The sequence below is a fragment of the Salvia miltiorrhiza genome, chromosome 8 (genome assembly GCF_028751815.1).
Source record: "Salvia miltiorrhiza cultivar Shanhuang (shh) chromosome 8, IMPLAD_Smil_shh, whole genome shotgun sequence".
In the NCBI taxonomy this organism is placed as follows: domain Eukaryota; kingdom Viridiplantae; phylum Streptophyta; class Magnoliopsida; order Lamiales; family Lamiaceae; genus Salvia; species Salvia miltiorrhiza.
The window spans coordinates 9,246,923-9,269,769 of record NC_080394.1 but is presented as its reverse complement, the minus strand read 5'-3'; the positions used below and the strand labels follow the sequence as shown (position 1 = coordinate 9,269,769).

The 22,847-nt window shown below is 38.5% G+C and overlaps 2 protein-coding genes across 2 annotated transcripts; one reads left to right on the top strand and one right to left on the bottom strand.

The window, feature by feature from the left end:
- The first annotated feature begins 4,602 nt into the window (after window positions 1–4,602).
- On the top strand, window positions 4,603–8,663 carry LOC131000745 (cytochrome P450 93B2-like). Its single transcript, XM_057926802.1, has 3 exons — window positions 4,603–5,159; window positions 5,223–5,626; window positions 7,914–8,663. The coding sequence occupies exons 1-3, from the start codon at window positions 4,679–4,681 to the stop codon at window positions 8,559–8,561; spliced, it is 1,533 nt and encodes a 510-aa protein (XP_057782785.1). The 5' UTR covers window positions 4,603–4,678; the 3' UTR covers window positions 8,562–8,663.
- An 11,827-nt stretch (window positions 8,664–20,490) lies between these two features.
- On the bottom strand, window positions 20,491–22,031 carry LOC131000744 (protein SODIUM POTASSIUM ROOT DEFECTIVE 2-like). Its single transcript, XM_057926801.1, has 3 exons — window positions 21,181–22,031; window positions 21,022–21,097; window positions 20,491–20,919 (listed from the first exon to the last, which is right to left on the bottom strand). Exons 1-3 carry the CDS (start codon window positions 21,679–21,681, stop codon window positions 20,708–20,710), a joined length of 789 nt encoding a protein of 262 aa, XP_057782784.1. The 5' UTR covers window positions 21,682–22,031; the 3' UTR covers window positions 20,491–20,707.
- Window positions 22,032–22,847: the final 816 nt, after the last annotated feature.

Sequence of the window (22,847 nt, the reverse complement as noted above, 5' to 3'; positions counted from 1 at the left end):
GAACCCCCAAGTCCACCAACTTCACAGCTTCTTGTACAAACGTTTTTTCATCTCGATACAGGGAAAAAAGCCGATCCATCGCAGAGGAGGAGGAAGCGGAATCTTCAGAAATGGAGGCCGCCAAATCAGAGGGCAGAGGAGGCACCACACCATATTGGGAAAAACTCCGGGTACTTTTGTTGGTGGGATCCCGCAGCCGGTTCACAAAGCCCGCCAGGGAAGCAGAGACAACAGGCGCATACAACGGAGCGGAGGGCACTGAAGCAGACCCAACCCCAAAGGCGAAATAGGGAATGGCCCTCTCCAGCACTGGATACCACCATTCTGGTTTCTTCGGGGAATTCGCAGGGATCCCCATCAGCCTATTTATTTCCTCATCATTGAGGTTATCCATCAGGGCATGCAAATCCAGGGTAGCGAGCTGCTCCGAGGTCGCCCCTGCCATTTCTAACGCCTTGGAGGCGGACTGCTGTATCACATAGGCAAAGAGGGGTCCGAAATCCTCCAGGTATTCTGGAGTCCGCTTGAAGGCCGCCAGGGTGCCTTCCAGCATCAATCCCAGAAAGTGTTGACCCTGCGGAGACAAGAAATACTCCAGGCGTTGGTCTCGCGCCCCCAGGACGTAGGCACGATTCTGCGCTTCCACGAGCGTCTTCTTCCAGTCGCGCCGAGTCGCCTTGTAGGCTTCTTCATATCCTGCCTTGAACCGGGCCAAGTTCTCATGGCCTTCCTTGGTCGTCCTGGTCAATTCAGAAACCAGGGAGGACTTCTCCACTTCCGATTGGGCCAGCTGAGCCTTCAACTCAGCAATTTCTGCCTCAGCCTTACTCAGACGCTCCACCACCCCAGCGACATCATCATCACGCTTGGCGATGTCCGCCTGCTCCTTTTCTCTTTCTTTCTCTGCCATGTCGTAGTCATGAATACACTTAACAGCTCCCCACATCCGAGCCTCCACCTGCAAGAAGACAAAAAGGATTCCGACAGAACAATAAAGAGGTTAGTAATTTCGTTTTTACTATGATAAAAGGTATAAAAAGTAAGGTACCTGAAGAGCCAACTGGCACAACTGAGTAACTAAAACCCCCCGGGTTAGCTTCTCCACTTTCTCCTGGTCCTTGGAGTGGACACGAGCTATCAAGGCATCGACTAACGCCTGCCCCGACAAACTCGAAATCGGCCCAGGAACAACATCCTCTGGTTCTTCGGCAGAGGCCACAGCTTTGCCCTTGCCTTTCCCACCTGCAGAGGGGAGGGTCTTTGATCCACCAGCAGGCTTCTTCGCTGGTTCCTTACCCTTTCCCCCGGTGGAAGGGAGGACCTTCGAACCACCAGTGGACTTCTTCGCTGGCTCCTTAGACTGACCGGCCTTCTTCAGGCCTTCTTGTTTCTCCTTATCCCCCACGGAGATCAGGGAACCCCTCTTCCTTTTCTTTGAAAGTTCTGCCAGGGTGACACCAGGGATCGAGTCAGGTGAAGGAACTTCATCAGTAATATCCACAATCTGGATATCCTCTTCACAGGTGCCAGATGCACCATCAGTATTGGGACGCCTGCACCTATGAACAAGGGCGCCTGCATCAACCTCATCTACATTAAAGGGGCGAGAGGCTTCCACATTCCCCTCTGGGACTTCTACCGCAGGAGGGAGGGCGACCAGCTCGGTCCTAATTGGCTGTTCTGAGGGGCCTGTCCCAGAAGCAGAACCCCTGGAGCCATGCTCCCCACTGGGAACAGGAGAAGCAACAGCGGGCAGATTGTCCCCACATTTCTTTCTCCAAGACATGTCTGCAATTTAAAACGCTACATCATTAGCATCCGGGTAACAAAAGTTAATATATTTTTCTAATTTATATTTTTTACCTATCGATTTCTTTGGATATAGGGGAAATAGATCATTGTATGCCAGTGCCGAATTGTTCTCAACAAGATATTTACAGTCTAAGGGCTGGGCCTCGTTCATAGCATTAAGATGAGCTATAATACTCAGATCACGGGTTGAAGGGGCGTCGGAAGAGGCTGGTTTATAAGTAGTGCGAGGGTTATGCCACTCCAGCTCCGAAACGTGATACTCGCGCCAAGTGCCGAAGAGGGTGCGCACATAACAGTAATAACTCAGAAAGCCCTTATCAAGGGAATTTAGAAAGGAAAGAAAGGTAGTAGGATATTTGGGAAGACCAGCAAAGCTATACAGGGGACTGCCCTGCATGCGAAGAGATTGGGTTTGACAGAATAGTTTGGCGGTATCTCCAACACCGTGAGCCCGACATAGAATATGGAAGGCATATAACCTTCGGATAGCAGAGGGGGTGACTTGAAAGAAAGGGATGCGAAAATGGTTACAAACATCAACCAGAAGGGTAGGAGGAGGGAGCCTTAGGCCAGCATCTATTTGGGCTTTCCAGATGACTATCACCTTGTGATGGCGAAGGCTTTCGGGGGGTGTTGAATCTTTAGAGAAGGCTTCGAATTTTAAACCTTCGGGATGTCGGCATTTACTCTTCAGTTTCTCCACCGCTGCGACATCAAGACGGGATTCAGGAACACGCTTGGGAGGCTGGGGTGTCTTTCTGGTTCTCTTTTTAGATGGAGAGGGACTCGGAGTAGCTTGGGAATTGTGAGAGAAAGAGGAGGAAGGAAGGTTTTCGAGTTCCTGGGGTTGGGAAGAAGAAGATAAAGAATTTTGAGGAGAAGGCGAGCGCGAGGGTTGGGGAGCGGAAGTAGAGGCCATTGTCAAAATACCTAAACCTAGGGTTTCTAAACACGCTCAATCAGAGCACCAACAATTACGCTACTGCGCTACAACTAATTACAAATATGGGAAGAAGAGGGTACGCGAATTACCTAGACCAGAGAAAGATTGATGATAAAACCTGGAGCGGAAGGGTCGCGGGAGAATACGTCGGAACAGGGAGAGAATCGCCGGAACAGGAGGGAGAATCGCCGGAATTCGCAGATGAAGAAGTTTGAGAAAGCCGGAGAAGAAGAATAGTGAAAAATGGAAGTTCGAATCGACTAAGTAAAAATATACGCGGGCAACTACCAATATGCGGGATGAACGACACGTGGCATACGGAAATAAATCGACGGCTAAAAATCCCTACGGAAAGGCGAAAAGACGCAAAGGCTAAAAAGTAACCTCGGGGTACGGGAAAAGGCACTGTAGATCGGGCAGGCATTTAATGCAGGTGACGTCATCCATGCGGGCGAATCCTCTGACTAGTTGCACTATTCCAGAAGCGAACTAGCCAGACCAGGGGGGGAGTGGCAAAAACACCAGAGAGCAACTTACAGGACTTACCTTTATTTTCGTAAAATATTAAAGTGTTTATATCTTCATGACTTGCAGGGATCAGGGAAAACATCATAGCACCAGCTTTAACAATACTACAATGGTTGAACACGAAGAATACCCGGTTCAACCAGACTAGAGGGGGGAGTGGTTGATGAGAAGTAATATGTGCAGAGTAAGGAAAGAATACAAATCAGAGGAATCGACCCCACTGGCGGGTCAAATATGGCAGAAGAGACACACTCGCCAGAGAAGTCAATGCCATCAGAGAAGTCATTCCCCTCAGAGAAGTCACCATCGTCAGAGAAGTCCTCCATGCCAGAGAAGTCATCCGTGTCAGAGAAGTCCTCCACGCCAGAGAAGTCATCCACGTCAGAGAAGTCATCCATGCCAGAGAAGTCATTCATGTCAGAGAAGTCCTCCACGCCAGAGAAGTCATCCACGTCAGAGAAGTCCTTCACGCCAGAGAAGTCATCCGTGCCAGAGAGATCGCCTCTTTCAGAAGGATCGCCAAAAACGCAGAGGATTTTCCCGCGTGAAGATGAAATTCCTGATATACCCTTCAATCACGTCAAACGCATGCACTAGCATCGATTTTACCTTTTTACCCTCAATTGTAATCTATAAATAGGCCTCGTGCTCGTGTATTACATTTTTTACGCTATCATTTGCTCTCTACAGTTATATTTGGCTTTCGATTCTCCGATTGTTACTTCATCCTTTCCGATCAACTTTACTAGGTATAGTTTACGCCTTTCATTCCGTAGTTTAGGTGTTGGTTTCGTAATTCACCAACCTTCATCCCTTTATTTATTGTATGTTTATTTTTTGTACGGTTATTAAGGAGAGTTAAAGTTGAGAAATAAAAGTGATAACTATTATGTTCAAGGAGACGATTAAATGGAAACAAAGTCTATTATGTTTCACCACCTTTATTTAATTTAAAATTTCAAAATTAAATTAAAATAAAAAACCAAAAAATTACATAATTTACATCAAATGTTGCGGCATTAACTTGATGCCTGCAACAATATTCTTTTTTCCCAAAAATAACACATTTCGGCATCAATTCAAATAACACGCTTCTACCTTAAGATAATATTATTCAATATTAAAAAGAAATTGAGTGAAAATGAGCTGTCGAAAAAATATTTCACTCTATTCAGAGAAAAAATTTCATCAAAATAAACGCACCCTAATAATAAACTTATAATCAAAGAGAACATGAGAGTTAATGAATAAATGGATCGTAGGTGAAAAGAACTTGAGCCTAAAGTTAAAACTAACAATTAGTTCGTAGGGAGGGTTGTAAGCCGGTAGACCGAATATGTACATGATATAAAAGGAAATCAAAAGGTAAAGAAAGTAGTTGCGAGTTGTACTGATATGGAGCTAGTAGAAATGGCCGCATACGCCGCCCTCTTCCTGGTGTCGGCGGCGCTGAGCCGCTCTATTCTGAGGAGCAAGCTGCGGCGGCATGCCCCCGGGCCCTTCCCCCTCCCGATCATCGGGCACCTCCACCTCCTGGGGCCTCGCCTCCACCAGAGCTTCCACGAGCTGTCGCAGAGGTACGGGCCGCTAATGCAGCTGCGGCTGGGGTCCATCAAGTGCGTGGTGGCGTCGTCGCCGGAGCTGGCGAAGGAGTTCCTGAAGACGCACGATCTGGTGTTCTCGTCGCGCAAGCACTCGACGGCCGTGGACATCGTCACCTACGACTCCTCCTTCGCCTTCTCCCCCTTGGGGCCCTACTGGAAATTCATCAAGAAGCTCTGCACTTACGAGCTCCTCGGCGCCCGCAACCTCCTCCATTTCCAGCCCGTCCGCACGCTCGAGGTCAACACGTTCCTGCAAATTCTGCTGCGCAAGGGTAAGCATCACGGTTAGTTATTTAGGGATTAATTGGATTTTAGATGATGATGATGATGATCAGGAAAATCGGGGGAGAGCTTCAACCTGACGGAGGAGCTGGTGAAGCTGACGAGCAACGTGATATCGCACATGATGCTGAGCATACGGTGCTCGGGGACGGAGGGGGAGGCGGAGGCGGCGAGGACGGTCGTTCGGGAGGTCACGCAGATCTTCGGGGAGTTCGACGTAGCCGACATCATCTGCTTCTGCAAGAACTTCGATTTCCAAGGGATCAGGAAGAGATCCCAGGATATCCGGAGGAGGTACGATGCTTTGCTCGAGAACATCATCACCCTCAGGGAGAACCACCGCCGCTCCGCCGCCGCCGCCGTGCCTAGGGATTTTCTCGACATGTTTCTCGATATAATGGAGAGTGGCAAGGCGGAAGTCACATTCACAAGGGACCATCTAAAAGCTTTAATTCTGGTATCAATTTTTTGCTTACTTCAATTTCCTCCTCTTTTGCATTGCATAACTCCATCTCCATCACTCTATTCTAAAAATGTACTCCCGCTTACAATCCATTTTAAGCCTTAAAATAAATGGATCGACTCATTTTACCTTATAGCTTTAAACAACACTTTTTGATATATATATGCCCAAAACACATGAACCTTACTTAGTACAACGGATGGAATGATAAAGATAGTGTTAATCCATAAAGATATGTATAATTTAGAGGGTTGGCATCTATGAAGAAGTAACTATATTTCGTTCTGAATAAGTCAATAAATTTACCGAATAAATCACGCGACCGCACGAATAGTTATTTTACTGAATAAACACGTACATTTTTCGTTCATGCGCTTGCGTGATTTATTCAGTAAATGTATTGAATTATTCAGCCTTCGTTGTTTCCTTCTACATTTAGCATTCTTCATTGATCCATTCCCTAATTTAGAATGTTAAATAAAAATTTGAAGTAGTAACCTCCAATATTTGTTGTGGCAGCGTAAATTGACCAGCGCCAGAAACAGCGTAAGTTATAGTATAAATCAATTTGATTTTTGAAAAAGTTTGAAACAAAATTTGAATTTACCCTGTGTTATCAAGAGCACTTGAGATCCAGCGTTCTAGATTTTTTTTTTTTTTTGAGATGACCAGCGTTCTAATCGGTGCTTCACTTTTGTTTCTTATTTTTAATTGTTTTAGATTTTTTTTTTTTCGTTTTCAATTTTTTATGCTTTAGTTTAATTTTATAATATTAACTAAGATTTATCTAATTCAATTATGATGTATATATATATATATATATTTATATATATATATATATTTATATATATATATATATATTATATTATATTATATACTTAATTTCACTTTTATTAATTCATAGTAATTTATTACTGTGATTGATAAATTCAAAGTTATAGAATATATAGTTCAAAAAACACATATATTGAAATAACATGTAATATTAAATTTTATTTTTATAAAAATATTACTATTAGAACAAAGTGACACACAAAAAGATTGTGGACCATTAACTATATCCATATTAAGCAATGCTTTTACAATTTTGTCGTATATCCATAAAGAGCACTAACGCATCCTTAAAAAAACAGTAAAGAGCCCTTCAAAAAAAGTTTGGAATTAGTTTAAAACCACACTTTATATCCCATTATGTATTTCACTTTCAATTTTATTTATTTTATATATATATATATATTTTTTTTAATTTCAACATTATATACTTTTGTTTAATTTTATAATTATTAATTCTAATTTATTCCATCAATTTAGAGTATATAATTATTTTTTATCATTTAATTTTATTTTTATTAGCTAATAATAGGTTGAAAAATTAGTGTCCCACTACATGACATTAGAAATAGAAATTAGTGCATTATTATATAAACAATTGTTCATTATGTAGATGACATTATCTTTTAGTATTATATAATTAACCTGACCCAATTTATTTGGTGTCTCATCTAACCTCACTTATTTATTTATTTATTTTTTTTTCATCTAACCTCACTTATTTTACTTCTTCGCCCACGTACTCCCTCCATTTTTCATTAAGTGTCATATTTTAATATTTTCTTTGTTTCTTAATAAGTGTTTCATTTCAAAATTTAAGAATATAATTATGACAATTTTTTTATTTTATCTTTATTTAATATTTATTAGAATGAAGTAATTAGTTGTACACATGTATTTATTATAAAAAATTAATAAAGTTATAAATATAAATTTCTTATTTTATTAATATGTGTATTTTAACGACTGTGAACACTTAATTAAAAACGGAGGGAGGCCACATTCAATACTACCTATGTATATATTATTAAATACAAATTAGATAATTAATAAACGGTGTTTAGACCGTTGGAAGGTTATATTGTAACTAAATCCGCCATTTCGTCAAAAACTATTACCATGGATCAATTTCATTTTTTTAGAGGCCATGTACCTAATTATATGAATTATTTCTTCACGTCTTCTTTTAACTATAGATCTTTAATTAGGAGGCGTTTACTTTGAAGGTTTAACATTGATAGATAAAAATAATAAGACTAATTCCTTATTTACTTTGATAGATTGAAATTTTGGTATATCTTAAAGTCTTTGATTATTTTCATCATTTGAGATAATTTTACTTGAATCTTATCCTATTAACATAGTGGGATTGGAGAAATCCTACTATTGAGAATAAAAATACTCAATCATGCAAAGTAAATGTCTCATATCCTCACTGTATTAAAATCAGGATTTTTTTACCGCCGGCACGGACACGACGGCGATTGTCTCGGAATGGGCAATATCGGAACTGATTAACAATCCTAGCGTGCTGAAGAAAGCTCAAGATGAGATCGCAAAAGTGGTGGGATCAGAGAGAGTTTTGCATGAATCTGATGGGCCAAAGCTGCCGTACCTGCAGGCCGTAATCAAGGAAACCTTCCGACTACATCCTCCGATCCCGATGCTGGCGAGGAAATCGATCTCCGACTGCGTGGTCGACGGCTACACAATTCCTTCGAACACACTGTTGTTCGTGAACCTGTGGTCGATGGGCAGGGACCCTAAGATCTGGGACTGCCCTGAGGTGTTCCGGCCGGAGCGGTTTCTGGAGAAGGCGAACGCCAGCATCGACATCAAAGGGCAGCATTTCGAGCTGCTGCCGTTCGGCACGGGCAGGCGGGGCTGCCCGGGGATGCTTCTCGGAATTCAGGAGGTGGTCATCATAATCGGGTCTATGATCCAGTGTTTCGACTGGAAACTGCCTCAAGGCACCCGCGCCATCGACATGGCGGAGCGATCGGGGCTCACGGCGCCCCGGGCCTACGATTTGATCTGCCGCGTGGTGCCGCGGATCGATCCCACGCTTGTTTTCGGCGCGCTGCCTGATTCGGTTTAGCTACTGTACGTTTGTTGCTTTAATTGTGTGTTGTTTGCAAGACTACTGAGTTGATTAACCACCAAAAAGGTTTCAAGTTTGAATAAATTAATTTTAATGTCATCCCATTGATTTATTTGTATATAAATAAATAAAAAGATATATAGCGGTTTATGATCCTATTTGAATAAATAAGCCCATTTTGTTGTTAAAATGAAGTTATCATAAGCTCCATTACGTGATGCTCCGGCATCATAATTAGATTATTCTTTTTATTTTGATTTCATTCTTTCTTTCAATTTTGCAAAATTGATTTCCTCTTTTATCTCAACAATTGTAGTTCTTTTTCGTTCATTTATATTAATTAATTTTAATTATTAATCTCAACACTTGTAGTTCTTTTGATTACATTTTTACTAGCATTTGCATATCGTGCAATGCACGAAAAACGTTACAAATATTTTTATACTTTTATATTAATATAAAATTAATACCAACTCAATTATCATATGTATAAATTAACTGCTCGGTATTCTAACATCTGTTTCTCATTTGATTCTAAGTGTTTATCAATGTTTATATCTAAACCTTAGAATTGAGCAAACTGCCCCCTCCCCCCTTCTCCCTTTCCCCGATATGTTATTCGTTATAATAATTTGCTTTAGTTGGAACACCAACAAGTACACGTAGTATTAAAAAAGGGGATCTAATAGACCTTTGTATCTATAACACAAACTGCTCGAACCGATGTAGAAGAAATCTTTTACAAAACCTCATCACTTAGTGCATACCTGCAACATGGACATTAATTATTCTATATGTCTATCTCAGTTCTAAGTAGAATTATGGGTTATTAAAGTTTAGGATCCGGAGGTATTATATTTCACTTGATGTAGCAATCAATTACAAAAGAGAAGTCATACAAATCGTTGCCCGTGGTGCAAGGCCTAAAAGTTGGACGGTTTATCCATCTTAAAAAGAGTATACATTAGTTAAAATTGTGTAAAAGTTTGAACGTGGTATCATATTTAGATGGGTTATAGATCCGTTAGAATTATATATATCAATTTTTACATGAGTCAAAACTTTATAGGACTGCGCGCCAAATAATTAAAATGAGTGTTTAATCTTCTATATATATATATTATAATCATTATGAAAAAACATACATGCAATGGGAACCTAATTATCCGAATAAAAAGATGATACACCTATTTAAAATAGAAAATCATATTGTCCAGATATATATAGCATCAACATATGTTGGTGAATATCCAATTTCGCCATACTTATTTCCAAAAATAAGTCACATTTTCTCAAAAAAGACAAAAGTCGCATAAAAATCTACGTAAACCTTTCAGTTAATGGAAAAGTTTTCGCAGTATTGTAATGAATGGGGAATGATGATCTTTTCACACACGTACGGTCTTAGAATTAGAATTAAAATAAAACATATATATTCTACATGGTCCAATGCACTTCATTTTTCACCATTACATCCACATGTCCCGCTAAACATCATTATAATTAATTTTCGAATGTCCCTCTAAATCATCAAACTTTGGAATGTCACATGAGAATTTACAAGTGAAAATAAACTTGATTCATAAATTAAAAATTTAACTTCAAATATGAAAAAGTCAACTTATATCTATGGAATAGTGGAATGCGCAGATAGCTTTTGTTATCCAAAAGTTTGATTCAAGGGTTAATTGTATGTAAATGTAAGAATTTTCAATCATCTTTTAATTTTAACATAATTTTTAAAATATTTCAATAATATCACCCCCTTTCAGTAGTACTTATTTTCAAAATAAGAAAAACAAAAGAAATCAAAGAAAAATTGGGTTATGTCGCCTTCGGTTGCTATGTGGACTTAATACTGGGCCTGTCCATTCACTGGAACAATGTGATTGAGGAGCCCAAATTAATAAGGTTAATTTTCACTCATCGAAATATCAATTATAAATTTCATTTAAATACATTAAATTTCTAAAATCACAATAAATATAAATCAAATTATTTGCAGTTTAGAAAAAATATTTAGAAATGATATCGCGCGCCCATAAGTAGGTATATTAATATTTCTACTGAACAGTGTGATATATATATATAGCGTGTCTAGAGCTGATGTTTTGATTTGGAATTTGATAGTAAAGTATTTGTTATCATACACGATTAAAATGTAACATTTTATATAACACTTATATGTGCATTAGCAGGTACGCCCCCTTAACATATTATCTTTACAAGTTTAGGTTGATTCTAATTTCTAAATCCAAACTATTAATTTGTCGATAAAATAATTTGAATTTGAGGGTTACGACTAATTCCCTATCATCAAAATTTCGACTTCACAAATTGAGAAAAAAAAATCATGATAGAACATTCAAAGTGCGCCTCCCCATGTAAAAGAATGTTTTCTCCAAAGATAATACTTTTAGCTATATCTCCCAAATAATAATACTCCAATAGTAATGTTTTTTAGCATTATACAATCTCCTTGATCAACGCGCCAAATTCCTACTTTTTTTACCTGTAATTTGTTTGTTGTATTGTTGATCAGCCGTCCCCAGATTTGGTCAAACAAAAATAAAGCTGTTGGGATATAATTAAATATATACAATTAATTTGTTCAATAAAGACGGTTTTGAACTGCTTTATATATAAACTAAAGCAAAGAATTCGAGTTTGCCTTTTCTCTTCAGACCATATTACAGCTTTTTTAATGCTTTGGTTTCATTAATCGATTAATTAGCGAAAGATGCACTTTATTTTTTTGTTTTGTATCAACTTTTATTTTTCGAAATAATATACTCTTCAGACCATATTACAACTTTTGTATCAACTATATATGGTGTACCTTAGGTTATAGATATATACTATTTTTACTAGAGAAAGTAAAAATTAGAAAACTTGAATTGATCGGTGGAAATGAAATGAAAGAAAAGACATGGAAAGATTGTTAGGATGATCGAGATGCATCCATTTTCCAAAAGGCAAAAGGTGAAAAAGGAGTGGAAGAAACAGAAAAACATAGATAGGTCCCACCAGTACAAGTTTTCTAAGTCAAAAAGTTTAGAAAAATATTGAAATTTATGTTGTATGATTCGGAATCATGATCATTGGATTATAAATTTATAGATATAGATATGAATATAGCCTACAATATTATCATAATTGACATATTAATACATGATACTCATTCCGTCCTCATTTAATAAGCCACATAGCTTAGACACGAATATTAAGAAATAAATAATTTATAATAAAATAGGAGAGATAAATAAGAAAAAGATAATTATGTGTGAGGTACATTGACATTTGGTGTAAATAATAAGTTATACTGTATAAGGATATTTATTGTGTATTGACTTTCTATTTTTGAAAGTGATCTATTAAATTACAACGTTCAAATAAGGAAACATGATTTATTAAATTAGAACGGTTACTCGTCCCCACCAAAAAATTTAGAAAAATAAACAAAACTAACGCATCGAGTTCATGCTTACACATGTTTGGAACAAATCAAATTTATAATTAATAACTGACTGTGCATACATAAACATATATATGCAGTTTTTGTATAATTAATTAGTCTGTAAATTAATAACGAATTAACTACAGAGTTTGATAAATATTCAATCATATTTGACTAATATCATATTTTGGAACTAATTAAAAAGATGGATTAAGCTTTGCATAACAACTAGAAAAACAATTGATTTAAAAATATATAAATCGCCATATGTATATAAAACTTATGTATACTGTATACATCATTACGTTTAAATTAACCGTACTCCTTAGCAAAATTGAGTTCCAACAAAATATTTTAAAATTGAATCTGTTGCATAGGTTTATTACCCCCTCCCCCAAAAAAATAAAAATGAAATGATAAAGAAACTAACAAACAAATATAAACCATTAGTTGAGGTGGGGCAGTAGTAATTATGAAATGTTAAACTACATAGTAAAGAAATGCAGTTTGTCAACCTTTAGTTTTATCTAAAACCTACCATTGTAGTAGGACCATACATGATACTCCCTCCGTCCACGAAATGAGTACCCATATTTCCTTTTTCGTCCGTCCACGAAATGAGTACCCATTTCCTTTTTTGGCAAGTGTACCCCACACATTTATTTAATTAATACACTAAAAAAGTGGGACCCTTAAACTATTCACACTACACTCCATACATTTCTTAAAACCCGTGTCGTCCACAAATGGGTACTCATTTCGTGGACGGAGGGAGTACATCAAACTCAAGAATAATAAGCAATATGTTTGTGCCTAAATCATATAATATCATTTTTTTCATATAATAAATCATTTCATATTCCAACCACTCTGTACTATGAGCTGGGTAAGAAAGTAATATATGGAGTTGGAATTCTTACTTTATGTGTTGGTAATACTAGTAAAGACACATTTTCATACATGACTTGCTAGAATATTTCAAGGTGGATTGGGGCCATAGACGTTTCGGCTCGAAAATTTTTCAGGCCGGCCTGGCCCTTTCACATCTCTACGGTGCCCACTTCAAGATCAATGTGGTCGAAATTGAAGATGAGCCGTTCGAGGATCGTTCGTTTGAACAGGAAGGGCTGTCAAACTCAGAGTTTGAAGAGGACACAGATGAAGAGGAGGAGGCGGAGCAGGTTTCAGAGTCTCCGGCGAAAGCTCAGATCAGAGGAAACTCAGAGTCCGATACAGATGGAGCAATTTCAGGCCGGAAGATTTTTCTTTTGGACGAACCTTCAATTTCCAACGTGCATGCAGCCGCCTTCACGACCCCCCAAAAAGATAGCTATCTTTCTGTCTCGACACAATCAATTGGAGGCAAATCTCTTGAAGATGGCTTAAATGTTATATCAAAAGCTGCAGACCTAGGAGTGGTGAGGTCGACTGGTGGCGGAAAGATGTCTGGATCTAATAATCTAGGCTCAAAAGACTATCATACAGAGTCTCTCAAAGAAACAGTCGATCCAAGCCCAATTAAAGAAATAGAGTCCAACGTGCAGCCTGTACGTGAGAGGAGCCCAACTATTGAAGAACCGAATTTTTCTCAAGACCTTGCAGGCAATGGGCCTCAAGCCCATCAAGAATCTGGGCCTGGTTTTAGCTTTTCCAATTCCAGCAACAAGGAAAAAGACGAGCGCCTGACAGAAGATTTACAAGGACCAGCTAACATTACGCTTTTGAGGAGAAATAGAAACCAGCAAAAGAGAAGAGTGGGGGGAGATTTCTCCTTAAAAAAGGGGGCCAATCGGTTTCTAGCCTTTAAATGTAGGAAAATTCCTTCTAAATTGCTAAATCACAGAGAAGAGAAACGTAAGGGGATCGACATCAGCTCAGCTGCAGGCGAGAACACTGGAGAGAGAGCTACGGTAGCAAATTCGACAGAACCATCTGATGAGGAGGTTTCGATCGAAATTAATTCCAGTTCATTGGAAGAAGGAAAGAAAATGTGGGAATTTGGAAAGAAAATTGGCCTTATTAGTTCTCATGATGACCTGGAAATTGCAAAGGAACTGGCTGGAAATAGAGGGATTGCTCGGATCGAGGAGAAAGTCGTCTCAAGTTCATAATGAAGATGCTATCTTATAACATCAGAGGTCTGGGGAGTAAGTTGAAAAAAAGAGAAATTAGGGAGCTAATTCAAATTCATGATTTTGATTTTTGCTTCATCCAAGAGACAAAAATGGGAAACTACAGTGATGTTGATCTGAAGCTTATTTGGGGATCTGAAAATGCGGGAATGGCGATGCGTCAAGCCGAAGGCAGATCAGGAGGCATCCTAACCGTGTGGAACGACTCTCGTTTTCGCAGTTCGAGCCAGTGGGACTTGCCGGGAGCTTCAATCGTTAACGGCCGCTGGATTTCAGGTAATTTTGACTGTTGTTTGGTGAATATTTATGCACCTCAAAGCTTTTGTGAAAGAGTTGATTTGTGGGATAAAATTAGTCTGGTGGTGGAACAAAATAAAGACATGGGTATCTGTGTTGTGGGTGACTTCAATTCGATCAGAAAATGCTCTGAAAGGATAGGAAGAGGGGTACAGTTTCACAATAGGGATTTGCAGGCGTTCGATTCTTTCATTAGGAATAACAACCTGGTAGATATTCCGATACAAGGTAGAAAGTTCACTTGGTATCAACCACAGGGACAGTGTAAAACAAAATTAGACAGGTTTCTTGTGAATGATAAGTGGCTGCATTTCTGGCCTCATTCTAAGGTGAGAGGACTTCCAAGGACAGTCTCGGATCATGTCCCTATTATTCTGGAGTCTAAGGTTGTGGATTGGGGGCCCAAGCCTTTTCGGTTCTTGAATGCTTGGACCTTTCACCCAACCTTTGAACAGGTTGTCAGAGAATCGTGGCAAAAAAGCGGCATCGTCGGTTGGAGTTGCTTCGTTTTTAAAGAAAAGATGAAAAGGCTTAAGGAGGATCTAAGGAAATGGAATAAATCAACTTTCGGACATGTGGAAGAGAACATTTCACAGTTGAAGAATGAGATTCATAAATGGGATGCTATTGACGACACCATGGGATTGGATGAAGAAGAAATTCTCATGAGGAATGAAGCCGAGTCCAACCTTTTTTCTCAACTTAATAATCGCGACAGCATTCTTGCCCAAAAATCCAGAAACAGATGGATCAAAGAAGGGGATGTCAACAGCAGTATCTTTCACAAATCAATTAGGGGGCGAAGACTCAAGAATGAAATGACGGGGCTGCTTCTCGGAGATGTTTGGATTGAGAATCCAACTGATGTGAAAAAAGTTGTGAGAGACCATTTCAAAAACCAGTTTTGTAATTGGAACAGGTTGCGACCAAGTCTCCCAGAGGATTTTGGCCAGAAGAGAATTTCAGATGATCAAAGAGAATTGCTTGAAACGCCGTTTACTGTTGAAGAGGTCAAAGAAGCAGTCTGGAACTGTGACAGTGGAAAGAGCCCGGGCCCGGATGGTTTCAACTTTCATTTCATGAAGAGATGTTGGGAGATCATCAAAGATGATCTTTTTAATGTTTTAAAGGATTTCTTTTCAAACGGGAAGATAGCTAGAGGGTGCAATCCGTCGTTTGTGGTGCTTATCCCAAAGAAAGATGCAGCAACAGAATTAAAGGACTTCAGACCTATCTCTTTAATAAATTGCCTTTACAAGGTAATTGCAAAAGTCCTCGTTGCTAGAATGAAAAAAGTGATGAACTCCATTATATCAGAAAGCCAGAGTGCCTTTTTAGAAGGAATATACATTCTAGATGGTGTTGTTATTCTGAACGAGATTGTTGAAGAGGCGAAGAGGAAAAAGAAAGACACAATGTTGTTCAAAGTTGATTTTGCAAAGGCTTTTGACACAGTGGACTGGAGCTTTCTTGATAAAATGTTGGCACTTTTGAATTTTGGTCAAACGTGGAGAAAATGGATAGCCGGCTGCCTTTGTTCGGCAACAACCAACGTCCTGGTGAATGGTAGCCCTTCGGGCGAGTTCCAATTGGAAAGAGGGCTGAGACAGGGTGACCCACTATCCCCGTTCCTTTTTCTTGTTGCAGCAGAGGGGCTGAACCTTTTGGTGAAGAGAGCAGTCTCTTTTGGGTACCTGGAACCTTTCAAAATTGGAAGGGAAGGCTTTGAGGTCTCTCATCTTCAATATGCGGACGACACAATCTTCGTCGCCTCGGCAAAGATTGAGAACGCATGGGCTTTCAAGTGTACCCTCAAACTGTTTGAGCTCCTTTCGGGATTAAAAGTCAATTTTGATAAAAGTAATCTCACGGGAATTGGGGTTGATGAGGCAAAATGTTTCGAGATGGCAGAGATTCTTGAGTGCACTGTTGGGACTCTTCCAACAAAATACTTGGGTGTCAAAATTGGGATGAGCTTATGCCGGGCGACGAACTGGAATTATTTGGTTGACAAGATAAAGAAGAAGATTGCTGGCTGGAACAGTAAAAAAATTTCTTTTGCGGGAAGGTTAACATTACTTCGTTCAGTCCTTTTTTCCTTGCCGATTTACCAACTTTCTTTCGCCAAGATTCCTAAGAGCGTGCTGTCCGAAATCCGTTCTCTTTCTTGTAAATTTCTGTGGGGGGGTGGATCGGAGTCAAGGAAAATCTGTTGGGTTAGATGGGAGGAGCTGTGCCTCGACATCAAGGCAGGGGGTTTGGGTATTAAAAACTTGGAGTGGTTCAACATCGCCCTCATGTCTAAGTGGATTTGGCGTTTTCTAACCGAAAAAGATCTCTTGTGGGCTAGGGTGATTAGGGCAAGTCAAGGGGATATTGAAGAGAATGGAGATGGATTTCGTGTGAAAGGGGGTAGAGGGGTTAGATATGGGTGGTGGAAAAAGGTGTTGAGTATTAGTTGGGGGGAGGGAGGTAAGTGGATTAGAGAGAATTTGGTTTTACAAGCAGGGATGGGCGAGTCGATCCGTTTCTGGCAACAACGATGGGTTGGGGAGAGATGCTTGGCAGAGATTTTTCCTAGACTTTTTCAACTGAGCTCCAATAAAGAAGGGTTTATTTGTGAAATGGGAGGCTGGACTGGGGATGAGTGGAGCTGGGAGTTATTGTGGAACCGTGGTCTTAGGGGGAGAGAACTTGACCAGCTGGCTTCTCTTTTTGATATTATCGGAAATGTTCAAATGATCGCAGGAAAAACAGACGCTTGGAAGTGGAAGGCAGCTGCATCTGGAACTTTCTCCGTAAAGACGGCTTACAATTCTTTGAGTGTGGCAGCAGGACGGTGCATCCCTAGCACTTTTGGATTCAAGTGGCAGCAGATTTGGAAAGCACCAGCTTCGTTTAAGGCTATAACAACAGCCTGGAAAGTTCTTAAACAAAGGATGGCGACAACTGACAACCTTCAAAAAAGGCATGTTGCGATCACTAGTTCAGAGGCGATATGCATTCTGTGTAAGTTGAAAGAAGAGTCGATTGAACATCTTTTCTTCGAATGCCAAAAATCGGTGGAAATTTGGCACGAGAATTTGAAATGGATTGGGCAACAGGCAGTTTATCAGCATACGGCAAAAGAACATTTTTCAGCTTTCACAAATCTTGGTAGGAAGGAGGACACCTCTTTTCTTACTTGTGTCTGGATCTGCACTATTTGGTGCCTTTGGAAACAAAGAAACGGATGCAAGTTCAATCAAGATTTATGGAGCAAAGACAAGGTGGTAGCGGAAATCAAGTCTAGATTGTGGAGCTGGAGGACGGCTTTTACCTCCATTTCTTCGGCAATGGTCTTTAGGCAGTGGTTTGCAGCGGTCAATCTGTCCGACCGTGGCTGAGATTTTTGGGAGCGTTTGGGGATGGGAGATCACGTTTGGGGATGGGAGATCAGACCATTTCCTCTTCCGTTGCTTTGTGCTCCTCCAAGTTCATGTTTTGGAGCTCCAAGTTCATGTTTTGGAGTTGTTTGATTTTGTTTGATTCTACGTAGTTGTACATCTTTTCTGCTGTTTTTTGGTTCTTTCTTGCTGTTTCTTTGTAGGCACCTCTGGTGCCGTAAGTTCTCTTGTGTTATATAAGTTTTTTTCCCATCAAAAAAAAAAAAAAACTACTACTAGTAACTAAATATCATCTCTTTATATATATATATATATATTGGGAGAAATAATCCAGTATAGTAATAATGTTATCTTTCGTAAAAATGAAATTGACATGACTAAGTCAATAAAATTTACGAATAATTTTTTTATAATAATCATTTAAATTTGGATTCAAATCCTGATTTAAGCAAAAAATTCATCAATTAACTGATTACGACTATTCATGCATTACAAGCAGATTATTCGTAAATTTATAATAGTTCATTCATTATTCTCATTTCTCAAGAAAAAAAAACATATATTCTCATATGTGTGTGTGTGTGATGTGGTTGCTATGAGAACTATATATTTTTTGTGAGAATTCATTTGAATATGTATGTATATATATATATAGAGAGAGAGAGAGATTAATTGCAAATTTGAATATTTTTTTTTTTTAAAAAAAATTGTTACAACCAAAGAAAGGAAAAAACCCACTCACACTCTAGCTCCTAGGGTGACTCGAACCCCCGACCTATTGGTTGGAGGGGAAGCGTCTTACCAACAGACTGCGCTTCATCGTCTTGCAAATTTGAATATTTATTTGTCCAGGATAGATGATAGCATGACTACATATATATCTTATACGGAGTAAGTTGATATAACAAAATGTAAAATAATTGTATAATGCGCAGACATGATCATTGTTTTGTTTCAAAATTGAAAATGGAATTAATTCGTCCATCATATGCAAGCATGGTGTAAGATGATGATATATATATAGGTGCATTCTGAGAGAGAAATAATTGCAAAATTTTAGAATGTTGAAGACATTATAATCAGAAACGTGGTAGACATATTTATTCGAAAAGTATGTTGTGTCTGCTTCAATAAAACCTAATAGTGGTCGTGCCATGCAGTGTGGTGCGGTGCCAAGGGCCACCCGCATGCGTCGCTTACTTCCACCTATTTTGGACTACATATCATGTATTTTGCCTTATTTTTCAAACAATATTTATTCGAATATTATGCGCACTTTCAATTTTTATTATTTTCCATCTCGACTTTTCCCTTTAATTTCTAGATTTAAGCTGCGGACTTCATTTTTTTAATTTCCTTCTTATGGTTTGAAATCATTATTGCTAAATAAAATCATTATTGCTAAATAATAGGCATAAAAAATGATTGTGCACATCTTCTTCTCGAGAAGCATCTTTATAGGACTTGTGAAGTTTTAGTACTCCATATACTAATAAAAGTTCGTACGTATAATATAATTATAAAAGTACAAATCAGGACGTATGCTGGCACTTAAACAGCTTTATAGTATTATGCATTTATGATATTTATACTTCTCTTTTCAAAAAACTGAAACTCCCCATATACATATATATATACCCCATTTTATTTTGTCCATGAAAAAGAGTCTCATTTAAATTTTTGAACCATCACATCATACATTTTCTCTTACATTTAACTATAAATTGTACTTTTATTCCACTTTTTTTAACTAAAAATGTACTTTTATTCTACTTTTTTATACTAATAATACCCCTACAAATTATACGTTTATCTCATTTACACCTATTTTAACAACTTTTTTAAATCCCGAGCCGAACCCCAAATGGGACTCTTTTTCATGGACAGATGGAGTATTAATTATGCTGTTCTAGAACAAATTTGTCCACGGCATGCAGAAATCAACCGTCATTACTTATATGTAATCTGTATCACTTTATTTTTGCAATATCCCGAAACCCACGCACGAAAAACAAACTACAAAAATTTACAAGTAATTAAACATTAATTTTGTCATTAATGTGTGAATACCATATCATTGTCATTACAACCATACCTTAATGCGATAATATACTGCAATGTCTTAATTAACTCAATTTTGTTTTTCTTTCTGATGATCATTTAATATGAAATCGATTTGAACTCTCTCTCTCTCACATGTACCTTGAGTAAGTTGCAAGAGTACAAGTGAGTACGTAGTGAGATAAGAGAGTGTTTGTGTTAATTTAAATCATGAGTTCAAAAATCTGACACAAAATGCACAAGAATCGTAATGAGGTTGTCCATCTGGAAAGCAATAAACAAACATTATTTCCTCGGACACAAAAACATATATGCCCAGCCTTAGCAAGTTTTAAGAATTTTAGTTAAACAAATCAAATTGGGACATACAAAAAGCCAGCGTGTTTGTTCCCAAGAAATATATTGCAAGCTCACGGGACACTAAAACAAACTACTAACTACTAATTAATAAAAGCAAGGATCTTTCCAAAAAAAATGCAAGGAAAAGAATTATGAAAACGCCATTTGAACAAATATTATCAAATTAAAGCGTGAATATATACAAGTTCTCACTGAATTGAAGGTGACAAAAATTTGAGAAAAAACGGTGCCGATTGAAATGCATAAATTAAATACGCAATTAATCATACGCTTTTTGCTATATACACACAGTCACACACATTACAATACAACCCAATTTATGATGTAATTCCAGTCAAAGATGAAAGGAGGAAAGAAAATGAAAAACACATCGACAATTATTTTAGTGAAATAAAATATGGGAGTCCTGAACATAAACCCTAGTACAGATTAATTTAAATTAATATTAATCTATCTTGTGAGACTGACTCTGGGAGACATGAGAGTAGTAACTCTCGGTGATGGTAACGGTGACGGTGACGACGACGATGACGAAGACGCCGGAGATGGCCAAAATTGGGCATTCTTCACCTTGGAAATGCTACTCAGCACACCTAGAGGCGTCACCCTCCCAATTACCGTCACTTTTTTCGTCTCCAAATCTATGCTAAATGATGTCACTCCTGCATATATATATATATATATACACAGATATATACTTACAATAATCGTAGTGATAAAATTTAAAAAAAAAATCGAGAAAACATAAAATCTTGCTCAGTTACCTTCCATTCTGGAAATATGTTTTCTGAGTTTTCCTTCACAACCCTTGCAATGAATCGAAACTCTCAACTCAACAACCTGTGAGTTAGTAAACCTTCATGATCAGCAAGGGCACAAACAGCTTCATTAGAAGCTATACACGAAGCAGGATATGATCAAACCTGATGGCGATTTGATGGAGTGAAGGAAGATCTGTGAGCATTGAGATGATCGATCAGTTTCCCGGCGGTGGAGGAAGGCTTAAACACGGGCGATTCGTGAGGGCGGGCGGAGAGAGACCTCATGGCCGGAAAAGCGTCCAGATTCAAGCGCTTATCATCGCAGTTGCTATCTCTGAGGAGAGTCTGGCTAGGAATCAGGGCGGTTTGAGAATCCGAGATGAAATCCAGGAAAGGCTTGTTGCTGAGCAGGCGGCGGGTGGCTAAATCGTGGACGTCGGCGGAGCTCTTTCGTCGCAAAATATCGGCGTCTTTGGCAGACTTTCTGGAAGGTTCGAAGGGGAGATGCGACGAGCAAGGAGCGGCGTTTGATCGTCTGCTCCTCGGTGTTTCACCGAGGCGGTGGACCGACCTCATTCCGTGCCGGATTATGGCGCGCTGGTCCGTGCTTGAGCATATAGCTGTTGAAGCTGGGGAGGCGCAGAATACTTCTATGGATTTCATATTGAGAGAGAGAGAGAGAGAGAGAGAGAGAGAAGCTGATGAGGAAATATCTTTGAAAATGAGGCCGTTCAATATGGATATAAAGTGGATGGGAGGGGTATTTGAAAGGTAGGGAAAGCAAAACTATGCACAAAAATTTGGAAAGAAAATAAAATACTAATTAAAAATGTAAGTATAAGTAAATTATGTGAGACTTTAGATAAAGCGGTCGAATTTTGTATGAATTTCTTTTGGTTTGGTGGGTGGGTGAAACAAGTTGGTTATTTAACTTTGTTCTTTTTGAGTGTATATGTGATGATTACGAGCACTATTAAGGGGGAAATTAGAGGGAGAAATTGTGTAAGTGTGTGCTTTCTCTTATTATTGATGCATGATTGCTATATAGTCATTGATATGAGGAGCTAGGTCAGGAGCCGTGGACAGTCCAAAGTAGCCTTTATTGTCCTTTCTTAGGTAAATTGTGGTGAATAATCTTTGAAATTAACTAACTTACTCATTAACTGCCTTTTGTTTTAGCTTTTCCCATGAAAATTGGCTTATGATCGGGGTAATGATAAACAAAACTGATTTAATTCATCGGTGAAGCTGTATGGTCATATTATGACCAGCCATAATATGGTAAAAAATTATAAAACTCATATATTTAATTTTTTATGTTTTAAAAAAATAGATTTTAACTTGTTTATTTTTTTGCATATTATAGCTATTCTTTTAATTTTTATTTTTAAAAAAAATATTAAAATAAAATTGCAAAAAAAAAAATTAATGTGTACAAAATAATAAAACTAACAATATTCTATTTTATTTTGAACAAATTAAAATATTTAAATACATTAAATTTAAAGCTATTGTGACCAAATAACATCACTCTTAATCAATATAGTAACTAGGGATGTCAAAGCAGCCCGAAACCCGTGGACCGGCCCGAATAACCCGACAAAAATAGAGGGTTAGGGCTGAAAAATTCCAACCCGATAACGAATCGGGCTTATCGGGCCAGCCCGTTCGGGCTGGCGGGTTGAAGCGGGCCAACCCGGCGGGTTGTCGGGCCAGCCCGTCGGGCTGCTAATTTTTTTTTAAAAAAAAATCGAAAATAATAGGAATTTGAAATAAAATTTTAAGGTTTTGCTTTGAGTTATGCGCGCCTCCTCCATTCTGCCATTCTT